The 16,646-nt window shown below is 29.5% G+C and overlaps 1 protein-coding gene across 2 annotated transcripts in view; it reads right to left on the bottom strand.

The window, feature by feature from the left end:
• Nucleotides 1-104: 104 nt before the first annotated feature.
• Nucleotides 105-16,646, bottom strand: part of LOC136983711 (M-phase inducer phosphatase-like) — a 62,586-nt gene continuing 46,044 nt past the window's right edge. For both annotated transcript variants that reach the window (XM_067280540.1, XM_067280541.1), the window contains exons 11-16: nt 15,635-15,672; nt 14,962-15,018; nt 9,420-9,518; nt 5,595-5,728; nt 1,831-1,948; nt 105-438 (exon numbers count right to left, since the gene is read on the bottom strand). In XM_067280540.1, coding sequence (XP_067136641.1) covers nt 304-438; nt 1,831-1,948; nt 5,595-5,728; nt 9,420-9,518; nt 14,962-15,018; nt 15,635-15,672 — 581 coding nt within the window. In that variant the 3' untranslated portion in view covers nt 105-303. The remainder of the gene's footprint in view (nt 439-1,830; nt 1,949-5,594; nt 5,729-9,419; nt 9,519-14,961; nt 15,019-15,634; nt 15,673-16,646) is intronic.

The following is a 16,646-nucleotide window of genomic DNA, read 5'->3' as shown; positions in this document are numbered from 1 at the left end:
AAAGTCAGAAATATTTTGTGCCACATTCATTTTATCACAGATAAGAAATTATTGTTGTACTTATTCGTATTTAAATATACGAATAAAAATTTTTTATCCGGGTAAGTAGTATCTTTGGTATGAAATATATGTCAATATTGAGATCTGTAAATTAATACAAAAGAAAAAATAAACTTACAACATTACAAATGAGATGTATTGGCAATACCTTTAAAATAATTTCTTTGGTAAAATTCAAATAGATGTAAAAATATTAATCATCATCTTGTGAAGATGAAATTTTAAGTACGTGTCCAACGGCGGTCAGAATTTGAGACCCGTTCTTGCGCTCGATCTTTTCGTATCGTGAAATGTCCTTTTTTGTTGGCGAAATCTGCGAAATTCTCCCTCGTGTTCTTTGTGTAACATCGGCTTGTATGCGGGCGGTTCGCATAATTCCTAAAGAAAATGAATATCGTTAATTCGAAATATTAAATAAAAGTTTGTTGTTTAAAGATTTAATTTTAAATTCAAATTCAAAGAACTATTTTCTTTTTAAAAATTAGTTGCTTGTTATTTGTTAGTGAAATACAACTAAAAGTTCAAAAATGATTTTAACAAATGTTTAAAGATAACACAAATATAGAATTTAAGACCATATTAAATTTGAATAATCAATTGTTTTTTGATTAATAATTGTGTTATTACATCAAAACCTGTGACGACGACACAGTTCGGTCGGCGCTCGTTGACGGCCACCGATCGAACGTTTTCGATACGCCATTTAGTAAAATTGCTATAAAAAGTTTTAATTTTCATAAATTTGGGCTTTTGCTACTCTAGATACATTTTGAATAGAAATCACTTGTTTCAATGCAATTTTATTTATAAAATTAAGCAAGAAAATAATCCCCAAAAATCAGAAGATTACTTCCTGCGTGTGTATGTATATAGTCGGTCGGTGACCTTTTTACTTAGTGTGGTAGAATCTTTTTACGAAATCAAATTCTTCCTATTATTAAAATGCTTTTTAATGTTTTCAGAAACTATAATTCCAAATGAAATTAAAGAATCCAAATATTTATTAAATTGCATGCTTCTAGCCCTTTTATATATTTTTATTTATACTATTATATAATATCATACCAAACAAACTACCATGCTCAAATCACCTTTAACTTTAGATTTAAAAAATAATAGTACATTATTTTTTAAATCCATAACGTCTGTTAGGGCTTATCAAACAACAGGCGATGCTGGTGTTTATACATAAATAAGAATTTGATAAGATTGATGAAGTCGTACATGAAGACAACATTTCCCAAGAGTTTTTCAATTCAAAGAAATATAGACTTACATAAAAATAATTTAAGTGTCTTTTCTATTCTCCTGTTTCAACAGACTAATCCAGAAGTAACAGTCAAAAAACTTGAAAAAAAATTCAAGTTTTTTGACTGTTACCAGAGGGCTAGAAGCAGTTAAATAAGCTACAAGACAATAGATATTGTAGAAAGTTTTAATCATTGTTTTTTATTGTGAAGATGCCATAGCCTCTAATAAAAAGGTTGGCGTGATAATTTTTAATATTCTATTTTTGAAGTCTTAGAAGAATTTTTTCTTCAAGTTTTATGGTCGTTACTTCTGGATTAGTCTGTTGAAACAGGAGAATAGAAAAGACTCTTAAATTATTTTTATGTAAGTCTACATTTCTTTAAAAAGATTGATGAAATGTTAGAATAAAAGAATTGAATTAATCCACTCTGGCATGTATAAATGTATAAGTTGAAAGATTAATTATTATAAATTGATCTATGCTATGAAACTATTAAAATAAAATTCGAACTAACTTACCTTAAAGTTTTCAAAGAAAGCTTTATATCCACCTTTTATAATATACATTTCTGGATAATGGAGATTTGGATAAACTTCATTATTTATTTCTCTATCTTTTTTACGCAAGAAACGACATCTGTAAATATGAAAACAATTAGAAAAAATAAACCGAAATATCATAGTTTTATTGACTCTTTACTCTAGTAATTAAAGATCCATATATTTATCATCATCAACAACATCATACAGTTTTGTGAAAAACCATATGAAACAGGAAAATGATTTATAGTTAGAATAGTAGAAGGTTGTTAATCAAACACCTAAGGAACCAGAGTTGTGCTGAATTACTGAACATTTTTGTATTTTTGCACAGTTTAATAAGTTAAAGGTGATTTGAGCATGGTAGTTTGTTCGGTATGATACAATTTAGATTACTTATAGTTTACTGAATAACACTGCTGGAAGACCTTGTGAAGCTTGGATTATCGGGTGATGGATTAGCAAACTTTACCATATATTTAAAATTTATTATTAAACGATACAAATTAAGATTCAATTACAAAAACAGAAATATTAAATTAATTTTAAAATAAATAGAAGTGCCAACTTTCTTCACATCGTATTGAATAAACTGATTATTATATTTAAAAAAATCCAATACTTTTAAAAAATGGAATGGCATGTAACAGAAGTTAGATGTGAATAGCTAGCTTTGGAATTTGACATAAGTATTTAAAGTTATAATTATTCAATTAACTTTCCAAAATTTGTATTTAGTTCACGCAAATTCATACAGCAATTCTGACTTTAATTAATACTCTTCACTTCTGACTTTAAAGAATTAATTTTTGACTTTGAAAAATGAAGTATGAAAACACATGAAAATTTTTTATTCAATGCTCTATTTTCTCTCAATATTTACAGATAGTCATATGAAGTACAATGCAAGTTCAGTAAAGAAAGAAAAAAAATATAATAAAACTGATATTCTTTTTTATTTTACCTGACAAACTATCTATATACTTTGCAAGCATTTTTCAGTTGGTATAACTGAAATGGATCTTTGCTTAACAAATTAAGTAATCAAGTTAAATATTTATTATTTTCTTTATTTTTAAATTATATATCGAATATAATGTTAAAATTTGAAATTTTAGAATATATATCTCTCAGCTCTGCTTTATTCCGAAAACTGTTCGTAAAATCTAAGTATGACATGCCTGTTGCAGAAGTTTTGTTATAAATTTCTATGTTGCAGAAATAGTTCTTTAATATTTAGAAACTTATACCCATTTTTAATATTCATTAATTATTTTCTAGTTTTCTTTAAAATGTGTAATCTAAATGATTATCTTAAAGCTACATTAATTATAATTCTTAATGATAATTCCAAACATTTTGCAAGCAGATATTTTGATTTATCAAAACAATAAAATCTGCCTTATTTCAGTATTAATGATAAAAGCATAGATTTTGTTTAAAAATTTAAATAAAATACAGTGGAACCTCGCTTAATGAGCACCTTGCATAACAAGCAAAACAAATTGTAAAATAATGACTCGCTTAACGAGTGATGAGGAGAGGGGAAGTTCCAGATTGTGCGCATGCTCCATCAGTCTATGCTTAGCACTCATTCCGCTAGCATCTTACTGTCGCTTGTGATCACATAGTTTTCCAAACTTGTGTTCATACATATTATGTATAAACATCAACAACCATAGTCCGTTATATAATAAACATGTCAAACGATATGCCAAATTCTTGGGGTATGTAAAGGCTATAATTAAATATTAGAAATTAATTAATTTGACTAGAGGTAGGCAGTTATGCTGCCATCTCGTAATAAATTTAATGATCAATTCCAAATTAAATTTTAGAAATGTCAATTAATTAAATATCTGCCCCAGCTTTCTTTCAAAACACTTAATATTGCTGAGAAAACTTATTTAATCACAAAACGTTTCAGCCTAATGGAATAGGCCATCTTCAGGTGACTGGCAATTGAACGTATTTCAAAATTGTATTAAATGGAACATTCGAAAATTACAAATTCAAAATTAAAGAAAAAATAAATTAACAAATATAAGTACTAAATATTATGAAGCCATAACGATATAAATAATATTCATAATAATGCGAAATAAAATAAAATAAATGAAGTAAAACAAAATAAAATAAATACATAAAAAAAAAAGGCCAAACGAAGAGAACCAGAACAGGGCAATTTAAAATCACCAAATTCACATACAATAAAAACATTAGAGACATTATGAAGCAGGTTTAAGACAAAAAACACTCCAGAATTGTTTACAAAAGAGCCCCTAACTTATATAATATTCTCAGGAATGACAAGGACAAACTTAAAAAAGAAGAAACAGTGAGGTGTATAAGATTCCGTTTGAAAACAGACAACTGGGGATTAAGGAGGACTATATTGAGTAACAAAATGGAATTTAGCTGTTAGAATTAAAGAACATAAATATAACATTAATAAAGAAAACTGTAACATGGTTTTGTCATGTATGGCACAAGCAGAAGCTTCAGTTGTTAAATGGATTGAAGCATCTGTTCTCAAGACTGTACAGTCCCCATCATTAGCTTTATGAACATGAAAACATGAAAAAACATGACATGAAAAAAATGGAAATCTGCAAAAGTAAACTAAGGGACGGCTGTATTAATGCAAGAGATGCAGAGGGTTTAGCTTCGGCATGGAAGTTCTTCATAAATGAAAAATCAAAACATACAAATTCTTAGTTTTTTTTTAAATATCTTTTATGTATTTATTTTATTTTGTTTGTTTATTTTATTTTGCGTTATTATGATTATTATTTATGTCGTTATGGCTTCATAATATTTAGTATTTATATTTGTTAATTTATTTTTTCTTTAATTTTGAATTTGTAATTTTCGAACGTTCCATTTAATACAATTTTGAAATACGTTCAATTGCCAGTCACCTGAAGATGGCCTATTCCATTAGGCTGAAAACGTTTGTGATTAAATAAGTTTTTTCAGCGATATTAGGTGTTTTATTAAGTGTTTAGAAATGTCTAAATTAAAAATTAATTACTTATAATTATTAAATTTAATACGAGATGGAAGCATAACTGCCTACCTCTAGTCAAATTAATTAATTTCTAATATTTAATTATAGCCTTTACATAGCCCAAGAATTTGAGTATATCGTTTGGCATGTTTATCAGACATATTATCTGTGATTTTTTTGTTTTCTGCAAATTGAATTTGCATTTCAGGTTGTTCATTCCACGCTAGAAGAAGATGACGACGATGGTTCACACTCCTTAACAATGTATATTGTATAATTTTCCTTGAATAAATGTTATACATAAAGTATTTGAGTATTTTTTCGGCATGGAATGCATTATCATATTTTACATTAATTTATATGGGAAAAATTGTTTCGCTTAACGAGTGTTTTGCATTACGAGTAAGATTCCGGAACAAATTATGCTCATTAAGCAAGGTTCCACTGTATTCCAGTTTTTAATCTGACAGGAAATATGATAGCATCTATTATGCAATTATTTTGAAGAAACAATCGTTCAACAACTAGAAAACTCTCTACAATAATTAATCAGACAACAAAAACTTCTCATTTTAAAAATAACTGAATAAATGAAAATTTATTATTTATTATACTTGTATTAGTAATAGTGTAATATAAAATAATAGGTTGTTAGTGTTTATTAACTAACTATCATCATCAAAAAAATCTAAGCTATTGTTGAATTCTATAAAGCAAAACAATAGAAACATACAAATCTGGTCCTCTTTCCGACGAAAATTCACAATGGAAAATAAGAATATTACGATCTTGGATTTGAGTATCTGCTTTTTGACCAGATAAGAATTCAGAACATAAACTGTCTTTTGTATAAATATTTCTTGAACCCTGAAATAAAATGATAAAAATTAATTAATATGATAATTAATAAGATTAACTAAAGGGATTTCAATTTGTTACAACAGAATAAAGTTATTTTCATGATTGATTTAAAAACTTGAATTAAGATTTATTAAAAGTAATATTTCTCATTCAGAAATTAGCATTTTTTTCATTTTATTTACTTATATTTTGTAATTAATAAAAACATTTATTCAAATCTGTTAATAATATGCTTAATTTTAATTACCAATAAGAAGATACTATTTCAGTAGGATGTTTCTTTAAACATTTTAACAAATAAACTACAGTTATTAAATACCACCTTATTTCCAGACTTTTTTTCTTTTGAAATTTTAAGTAAGAATTTCGCAGAATTACGTACTTGCTAAATATTTTGAATTTTATCAAAACTTCTTGATTAATCAAGAGTTGTTTGTTACAGCACAGAATATCGCATTCAATCATATCCAAACTCTACTTATTTGAAAAAAACAAGATACAGATTTTAAGAATATGTAAAATAGTTAAGTAATATTTGGCAAATAACAACTCTCCCATTTCAACTTAACATTTACAATTATTTATAAAATTGTTTAAGAAAAATCAATTAAAAGACAAATATTTTCATTATATTCACAGTTAATTTATACAATCTTGCTACATTGCTTTTAGTTTCCTATAATGTCTTCAGATTAAATGTATTTCCAAAGTACAGTAATAACGTGGTTTTCGTCAATTTTTTTTGCAAAAAATTTGTCTCGGTTTTCGTTGATTGCCTTGGATTTTGTCGGCGTGCCCAAGTGACCTCGCTGCTAATTTTGCAAAAACAAAGGGTGACCCACGCGTTTTCCTGCTCAGTGTGGCGTTATTTCTCATTGTGTGAGCATTATCCTGCGACGGCCCACCATTGGCCAATGTTTCCGTTCCCCGAACACTGGGAGTTTGGTCATGGGTTCACACTTTGCCACGACAGGCTGGTCACTTGGAGTTTTCCGGGTTTTCTCCACATCTGTAACATCTGAATAGGAGCCAGTTTCCCTTAAATGGACCTCCCAAGAGGCATTATTTGCTGTGATACGACCATCATAAATGCATACAACTACTATAACATGACAATTATGTCACACTTTACCACAGGGTGATATAGGCTAGAAGCTCATGTCCAACTAACTTCTACAAGACAAAACATTACACTGCGTGTCTAGCCAAACAATTCCATTGCTTTCCTTCAGATTAGTTTTTTTATATTAATTTCTTATTGCTTTTAGTATTTAACGCTATATTAATTCTCTATAAAATGTGTTTTTGGTATGTATTTTGGACTGTCTAGAATGAATTAATTGGATTTACATTGATTCATATGGAAATAATTGCCTCAATTTTTGTCAGTTTCAGATTTTGTCGATTGTTTTCAGACGGATTATCGATGAAAACCAAGGTATCACTGTAATTCCAAACAATGGCAATGAATTATCTTCTTTACTTAAATAAAATACTGCATCATCGAAAAATACCAAAAACTTTGTTTTTGTTATTAAAAATACTAAAGTTACATTTATATTAAACTGACTTTTTTAAAATTCTCTATATATATTTGGAAAAAAATATTTAATTTATTCATTAGTAAATCATTATAAACATTGAGAATTTACTCTGTATCTGGACTGCTGTATGTTACTATGTATATAATTCGTCTCTGTAATCCGAAAGGTTTTTGGTAGACTGTCTCACAGCAAACTTTAAGTTAGGAACTCTCTTTTATTCCTTAAAAAATGACATGCATTTCGGGTTGGTATATTCATCCAACCCCTCTTCAGTGCTAATTTTTCAAAAAACATAAAAGAGAAGGTATAATACCCAGCACATGACACAAAAACATTCTTGTGACATCTTGTAATGTTTTTGTGTCATGTGCTGGGTATTATACCTTCTCTTTTATGTTTTTTGAAAAATTAGCACTGAAGAGGGGTTGGATGAATATACCAACCCGAAATGCATATGTCATTTTTTAAGGAATAAAAGAGAGTTCCTAACTTAAAGTTTGCTGTGAGACAGTCTACCAAAAAGCTTTCAAATTACAGAGACGAATTATATACATATACATTGAGAATTTATTTGGAATTTATTCTTGAAGAAATGTTGCTAATTCTCTGAGGATAATTCAATATGCTAAGAGCTACAAATTTTAAAAATTATTACAGTAGAGAACTGAAAATCGGAATCAATTGGGGACTGGGGTTGTTCAGATTAGTGATTTGTTCCGATTACCGACTTTGTACGAAAAAATATATTAACCTGTCCGATGTTCAAATTTTTCTCCGTTGCGTGTCGCTTCATGTTGAATTTTCGTCTATTTTAAGCCTAACGAAAATTTTTATAATAATAATCGAGGCTATCGTATCGTTAAAAATTATTTCTGCATTTTGTACAAACAAAATAAATATATTGAAGAATATGAAAACATGAAAATTATACTTTAGAAGTAAATTTAGTATCAAAAACGTTCGATTCAGCATGACACAGTCCGACTGAAAATCGTTCCAATTACCGGCGATTCCGATTAACGAGTCTCTACTGTATTATGATTATTTAGAATATGAAAATAAGTCAAACATAAATAATCAAATATGTGGTGATATATATATATATATATATATATACATACAGGGTGTTTTTTTTTTAAACTGACGGTAGACCAAGACATGTGTAGAACAATCTAACAGCCGGACTGTCACCAAATTTGGGAGAGTGACTAAGGACGACATGGGAAAGAGATTTGCGAAGAAAAAATTAGTACCCAAATTCGCCGGTAGGGGTGAATTTGTAGCAAAACACCTAAGAATTTATTGAAGGTTCACAGGGGACCGTTGCTGGTAGTAGCAGTGCCTGGGGAGTGGCACAACAATTGGAAATGACGCATTTGACAGTATGGCAAGTTCTGCGAAAAGTTCTCAAGTTCTATCCATACAAGATAAGCCACCTGCAAGAATTAAAACCAAATGACCATGCTACACGATTGACATTTGCTCTGACAGTTTACATAAATTCAGGTAAAAATGGCCCTCATCTCCCCAGAGAATTATCCACAGCCAAGCATCGTCCACCTCTATCCTGGCAAGAAATGTCAGAGCAAATGTCAACCATGTAGCATGGTCATTTGGTTTTAATTCTTGCAGGTGGCTTATCTTGTATGGATAGAACTTGAGAACTTTTCGCAGAACTCGCCATACCGTTGAAGGCGTCATTTCCAATTGTCATGCCACTCCCCAGGCGCTGCTACTACCAGCAATGGTCCCCTGTGAACCTTCAACAAATTCTTAGCTGTTTTGCTACAACAGTGCCAAATCCACCCCTACTGGCAAATTTAGGTACTATTTTTTTCTTTGCAGAATCTCTTTCCCATATCGTCCTTAGTCACTCTCCCAAATTTGGCGACAATCCAGCTGTTAGATTGCTCTACAATGTCTCCGAGTACCATCAGTTTAAAAAAACACCCTGTATATATCATCACATATTTTAAATAAATAAATAAATAAATAAATATATATATATATATATATATATACATATACATACATACGTATATACATACATACACATTTAAATATTTTTAAAATATGTGATGTGAAAAAAAATTGCAATAGACTGTACTGCAATGTTTCACCATTGTTTAAGAATTTATATCATAATTACATACTTTAATATGGCCTCCCTCATATTCGTAAGGATAACGACAATCTATAATAATGTAACTCTTCACAATATCTTGATAATAACCTCTTATTAACTGTGCTACCTATAAAATAAAAAATTAAAAAAGATAAATTGAAAAATTAAATAATATTTAAAACAGATAAAAATATCCTATATGTAGTAGAATGTAGAGATAACAATTGTACAGTACAATATCACTGATATACACCAGTCATCAATGCAAGAGAAGAGGATAAAAACAGCTAGAGTATGGCCAATACAACACTATAGACATCTTTTTTTTCCGTGGATAGATTTAATACAATTTCATAAACACCATGCAAGTTTAACTACTCGGATGTAAACAAAGGTGAACAGCCTAGTCATGTAATATTGTATATCTAAAATGTATGATTATAATCATAAATTGTCAAAAGAGAAAAGTAAAAAAATGAAAAAAACACATTAAAAAAACTCCAGAGTTGTAATTTAATGACCAGCCTTATCATTTTCCAGAATGCATTTTTAAAAAAAATGAACTTATTATTTAATACAAGGTAAAATAGCAAATAATTATTATTTAATTAATAACCCAGTAGATTTTAATTCAGTAAATACTCAAAAACAGCATTAAGAAAGCTCAAAAACGGGGAAAAAATTCATACGAATATAATAGAAAGTATCTGATTCAATAAAAACTATTTCAATCAGACATCTGCCACCACATTTCTGTAAATCTATGGATGATGAAATCAAATTCTTTTTGCAGTTTAGGGAAACCCCCTATTGTAGATTATAATTATTTACAATAAAAATGAATGAAAACTTTAAATTTTAATAATGGTATATGACAGGGATGGGCAAGCAAGAATTCAGTGGGAGCTGAAATGTAGGTTTTGCAAAATGCATGGGAGCCGCAGTTCTGTACTGTTGTGGCGGATAGTACAGTAAGGTGCGCGAATTTATTATATAACAAAAATATAAAACAAATATTGAATTTTTTTAATAAACATATTTTCACAAAATTATAAAAATAAAATTGTAAAAATAATAATAAAAATCAGGAATTAACACTTTCAGCAAGAGCCGCATTTGCCCACGTCTGGTATATGATGTAAGAGAAACCAATATTCAAATCATTTTAAATAAGGTTATAATGATATAGAGTTTGAAATAGAAAATTATGATGATAATAAATTAAATTTCCTTGATGTTCAGATAATAAGACTAAATAATCAGTTACAAGTTTAAAAAATATGTAAAACCATGTTCAATTCAAAAGTTAATGAATTCTACATCAGAAGTACTTATGTATATAAAAGAGAATGTGTTCCATATGTACATGGATAAAATAAAAAATAGAACTTCCCTTGGTGATCAAGAAAGAGAAATAAATAAAATAATAAATGCCTTTTTAATGAATAATTACAATAAAACAGTGGTTATCCAATATGGATCAGAATAGAATAAACATTACCAATGCTCTCAACCAAGTACAATTCATAAAAATAAAATATGAGAAAGGCATTTTTGAAAAAAGAAAAAAAAATAAAAAAATATCAAACAACATTAATACCAGAATTGTCGAACACACTAGGAAGATTAATTATGAATAAAAAAAAAATAATTTGGACATTTGGAAAGAGAAAAATATAGTCTATAAATTTAACTGTAATTGTGCTAATGCACATATGTAGGAGAGACTGGTAGGGAACTTAAAATTAAAATAAAAGAACATATTGCAGCAATAAAGTATAACAATGAATCCTCTGCAGTAGATGAACATTGCAACAGTAGCAATTGCAAAATAATTAAAGATTCTGCAAAAATAATTAAAAAAACAAAAATATAGTTTTAAAAGAAGGTTATATGAACATATAGAAATTGTGAGAACCCAGAATTTGACAAAAAAAAAAAATGCATGATGTCATCATACCTATTTGGATGACTGTTGTCCTTTGCTATCTGAAAACATTGCGATTTACATGTTCTCAGTGGCAAAAGCAATGCTTTCCTGTGATCCCTTGACCTCCTGGACGTGTGCTACCGTTTTAACGTCAGAACTGACGGCCCAAGGGATCAGTTGTCACCAATCCTGTGATAGTTAAAGTCGTCACCCATTCCTCCACAACTTAACAAGACACGTTGTTGTGAGGTCACGTGTGCAGGCAATCAAATTCAGGATGGAAGTGATCTGAGAGACAGCAAGTTGTGTGGAGGAGGTTGGAGAGACTGCATGTTGGAAGTGAATCACTCAAAGGCCAGGTTAACAACTAATAACTGTTTATTTGTAAAGGAGAATCAGTGCCATAACTAGCCTTTTATGCACCCGGTGCAAGCATCTGTAACTACACCCCAAAACTATGACCCAAAACTTGGTCCAGGTCATTTCTGCGCCCCCAGGGTCTACACCCTGTGCCTGAGCACTGCCCTAGTTACGGCACTGAGGAGAATACATAGTATAAATTTTCATTAATGAGTTATAATATAACAAACTAAAGTAGGTATAGATACTGTTGCTTTTCGTATGAGAGAAAGTTCACATGAGATTCGCATGGAAATAAATAACGTGGGTTGATGGATCCATTTGTAGACCTGATGCAAGAGAAGATTCAGTCTGTCCCTTAGGGAGGTTGAATAATCAAGGAGGTTGGCACATTAGAAGAGTTCTGGATAATATTCTGGGGCAGAGTCAACTGTATATCAGTTTCAGAGGCACATAGTTAACGGTATCAGTCAAAGAATTGTTGACGACTTCCATTATAGGGCCAGGTGGCAATTTGTTGCATTGGGGAGGAATTGGCGACAACTGCCTCAACTGCCTGTTAGTTGTTATATTAAAATGATGAAATCAGGACAATAGGTTGGGAGGTTACAAGAAAGTGTCACTTTCAACGCCAAGAACTTAAAAGACGATTGGCTCCCAGTGTGAAAGTTGACAGTTATTCAACAAAGTTATGTTGTCAAGACATTATGTTGTTAATAAGTTACATAGTGAGTTCAGATTCTCACATATTCATCATCAAAAAGTGTAAGTGGAATTCTTATCTATATATATGTTACAGTAAAAACATGTTTTAACTAGTTGAAACTAGTTTTTACTGGATGTCATTGTTAAAACCTGTTTTGTCTAGTTAAATTTAGAATTTACTGCTGTACATGTTTTGATTTTAGATAAAACTAGTTTTAACTTTTAACATTAGTTAAAACTAATTTTAGCTACATAAATATGTTTGGGGGAAATAAATAAAGTGATGATTGGGATTAAAACATTTGTATTATTTAATACGATATTTATTGAAAATATTGGTCACACATCTGTGTTATTAACCCTTCATCCCTGAAGGCACCAATCGATTGGTACCCTGGCTTTTTAAGCTAAACTTCGAGGGTACCGATTCATCGTTACTTTGGTAAATATCAATTTTTGTAAAATTTATTAACAACAGATATAATCTCGTTCGATATGAAGTGAATAAAGTATAATAATTCATTATATTAGTTGATAGCAGTATAAAATTTTGATTTCAAACAAATGTTTGATATAATGTGCGATAATTTCACAACGAATAAACACACATGCATAAGTGTTATATTGAATTGTACAAAACAATATTCTACGTCTTTCTGGCTCAGTGCCAGCAAACAACTATGTAACTAGACAATGTTAATTTTCACAAAATGTTACAAATTATCAAGTTTATGTGTCAGTTCTGATATATATTATTTTTTTTCTTATAAATTTTTCTAATAAAATGTATTGAAAAATATCGTATTTAAAACTAAAGATATTAATAAATGTAAGTGATTTTTTTCATATAGATATAATGATAATTTGATTTTTGGTGAACTTTTAAAATAATATCGCCCGACTGACCTATATTGCCTTAGAAGGGATCGTAAAATAAATGTAAACAAGATGTCGGGGGAAAAGGGTTAAAGCGATACGAAATTCATCATACACTATAGGAACGTGTTAGCTGAATGACCTTGGTCGAAACAGTTTTTACTAAGCCATTTTGTTAAAACCCATTTTGTCTAGTTAAAACTAGTTTTAACTCAAATTCATTTTTGACTAGCAGTAAATTCTAGTCATAACAATGACATCCAGTAAAAACTAGTTTCAACTAGTTAAAACGTGTTTTAACTAAAAACAGGTTTTTACTGTAACATATATATACTGTATTCATTTGTCTAAAAAGATGTACAATTGCTAACAATGTATAACTTGTATACGAGCTGATGAGAGATGATAGTCCAAAATGCATTCCCCATATAATATGCATCAATAAATGTTGATAAATTCCTAATCAAGCAATAATTCTTATCCTGTGTATAATAAGTCTGGTATTACAGTGGATATTGATGGCCATTAATGACAACAACCAGGCATGAAGCAAATACAAGAAAAAGTTAATTTTAACTTACTACAACTATTTAACAATTAAAACTTAAATAAAAAGTCAAATATAAAGAACAATTTAGCTAATTATTATAATCATCAGTTAAAGTTTTTTAATAAAGGTTTCATTTTTCTGGAAAAAATTTCAATACAGTGGTGCTTCATATAACATACTTAATCCGTTCCAGGTGCATGTCCGTTAAGTGAAACGTCCATTATACAAAATGCATTTTCCCATAGAAATACATGTTAAAACAACTAATTCATTCCGCAGCATAAAATAACTGTACCGTATCATAAAAAAAATAAACATGGGGTGTGTTCTTTTATTCCTCTGTGTAACTCTGCGCGAGCAACATCCATTTAAAAATTCCTGCAGAACGTGTTCCTAAATTCTGGTGGGAGTGCACACCGTCGAACGGCAAAAACGGCTGCTTGTAGCAGTAGTTTATGGTGGAAAGTAACATGGCGTCCTCCATGGCTCAGATAGTTTCGTTTCCGTTTGTGGTTTAATGAATGAAAATTTAGAAATTGTGAAAGCGCAAGTTAGCGCATTTGGTGATGTAAGTGTCTGTACTAATTTTTTTCGAATAGTAGCCAGCATTCTAATTTTTTTTGTGACTACTTTGAATGTTCTTTCAACAAATAATCCATTTTATGGTTAAATTTTACAATTGGGACCCTTCTTTTGCCTTTAAAAGCTCATATTTTAGAATTATAGATTCCTCCATCACGATACTATCGATAGTGCGGGTGCTGCCATCTTTCTTTCTTTCAGCATCGTTCCTAAATGCCTACAAACAGCAGCACATTCCCGTAGTAGCAGAGACACAGAGCGACTGCTATTAAAGAACGCACCCATGGAGCAATTACCAATTATGCCAGAAAGCCCGTTGTTCGCAGCCAGTCCATTGCTCGAGTCATGTAACGGCCAAACATAAAGTCCGTTATTTGAGGCGTACGTTATACAAGGCACCACTGTATTACAATATCATTTTAGTCCACTATGAATTGAAGCAAAGTAATCTAGTCATATTTGTTTAACTAATTATCAAAATTAATGAATTTGATAAATAAAAATTAAATATTGAACATGTTAAATTTTAAGATTTTAATTATCTAAACATAAAAATTAAAAACTTACAGTTTCAGGAATTATATTCTTTAGATCATTTCCCTCAACTAATGGAAGAGCATATGGCTAGAAGAGAAATAGTTTCACAAATTAACTTCCATAATTAATACATATTCTGATCAACTTATATTTTCAACTATAGCTCTCATTTTAATCATAAAAATTTAAATATAAAAAAGCTTTTTTTTTTTTAAACTGATGATTATAGTAATTTATCTAAATGCTATAATCATCAGTCAAAAAAAGGACTCTAAAAATAGTCATTTTTCTATTGGACAATGCATCAGACCAGTCTTTAAATCTCGACTCGCTTCAAATATGCATTTCTATCACAGTGGTACTTCTCCCATCTAATACTATTTTATTTCACTAAATCAAATCCAATAGGTCAGAGTATAACGGCTTATTATCTAAGAGAGAGTTTTAATCAACTTATTGGGATTAATGACAAATATCTATCAAAGATTTCTGGAAAAATTACATATAATTATAATAAAGTAATACACAGTATGTCTAACGAGCTTGAGGAAATATATTACTATAAGATGCTGATTTGTCATGAGAGCTTTTTATACAGAAGTATAATTCAACTACATTGTATTTTAACTTCATTAATTAACTAGATTAATTAGTTTCTTTTGAGTACCAAAAACTTTTCAAAAATTAATTATATTAAAATTACCTTTGAAAAATCACCAATCAGATCTGGTTCTTGTATAGCTAGATTATAAAATCAATATGAGTCATCAATACAAATAATTTATTAGATATTTTAATTGTTAATTACAATAACAGATTAAAAAAATATATAAACAAATTTATAATATAAATCTAATTCTAGTAATATAGACCAATTCATAGCAAATTGTCTATTGGGTTACTCTACTATTAATACTGTAAACCAGGGCTTCTTAAACTTTTTTAATTCACGATCCTATTTATGGTCGTGATTTTCTTCGCAACCCAAAAAATATAAAATAAGGATATATAAATATTTTGTGATGATTTATTGATTAGGTAACAATGTATATACATATGAAAAGATATAGTTTTAGAATTTGTTTGAAAACAAACAAAAATATAAAATTAAAAATTGCACAAAAAGTTGTAAAAATTGTAATTATTATAGTTACAAAAATTATATACCCTATTTTTCATCAAAACTGCATTTTTTGCAATAACATAAATAAAATAGAATATTGGGCAAAATATATCGTCGCTGGTATATATTCGAGCCCGGGCATTTTGGCTGTCTTAGTTCATTTCGAATATATTTGAGCGCAGCCACTATGGTTAAGTATGCACAAATGGTTAAGTATGCAAAAATTAAAGGAAAATTGTTTTTTAATGAAACAGATGTGCTTGCTTTTTACTGCATAACAAACTAAATCTTGGTGCAATGTTTGATACTGCTGGACGTAAAATCTCTTCAACATTTTTTAGCAATGAACGATATTGGGATTTGATACGTGTTAAAGCTGAAAAAGTAATTTCATATAAATATATGGTGTTGAATGGCAGAACATTTTCAAACTCTCACAAATTATTTTCAATATTTTGCATTAAAATCTCACGACCCCAAATGGGGTTGCGACCCATAGTTTAAGAAGCCCTGCTGTAAACAAACAACAGTGAGCTTGCCAACTCTATAGAGGGGAGCTTGCCAACTCTATAGAGGGGAGATCTTTAGTCCC

Source organism: Centruroides vittatus, unplaced genomic scaffold, assembly GCF_030686945.1.
Source record: "Centruroides vittatus isolate TY-2023 unplaced genomic scaffold, ASM3068694v2 contig_884, whole genome shotgun sequence".
Taxonomy (NCBI): Eukaryota; Metazoa; Arthropoda; class Arachnida; order Scorpiones; family Buthidae; genus Centruroides; species Centruroides vittatus.
Note: the sequence above shows the minus strand (reverse complement) of the source record. Positions and strands in the feature narration are given on the sequence as shown.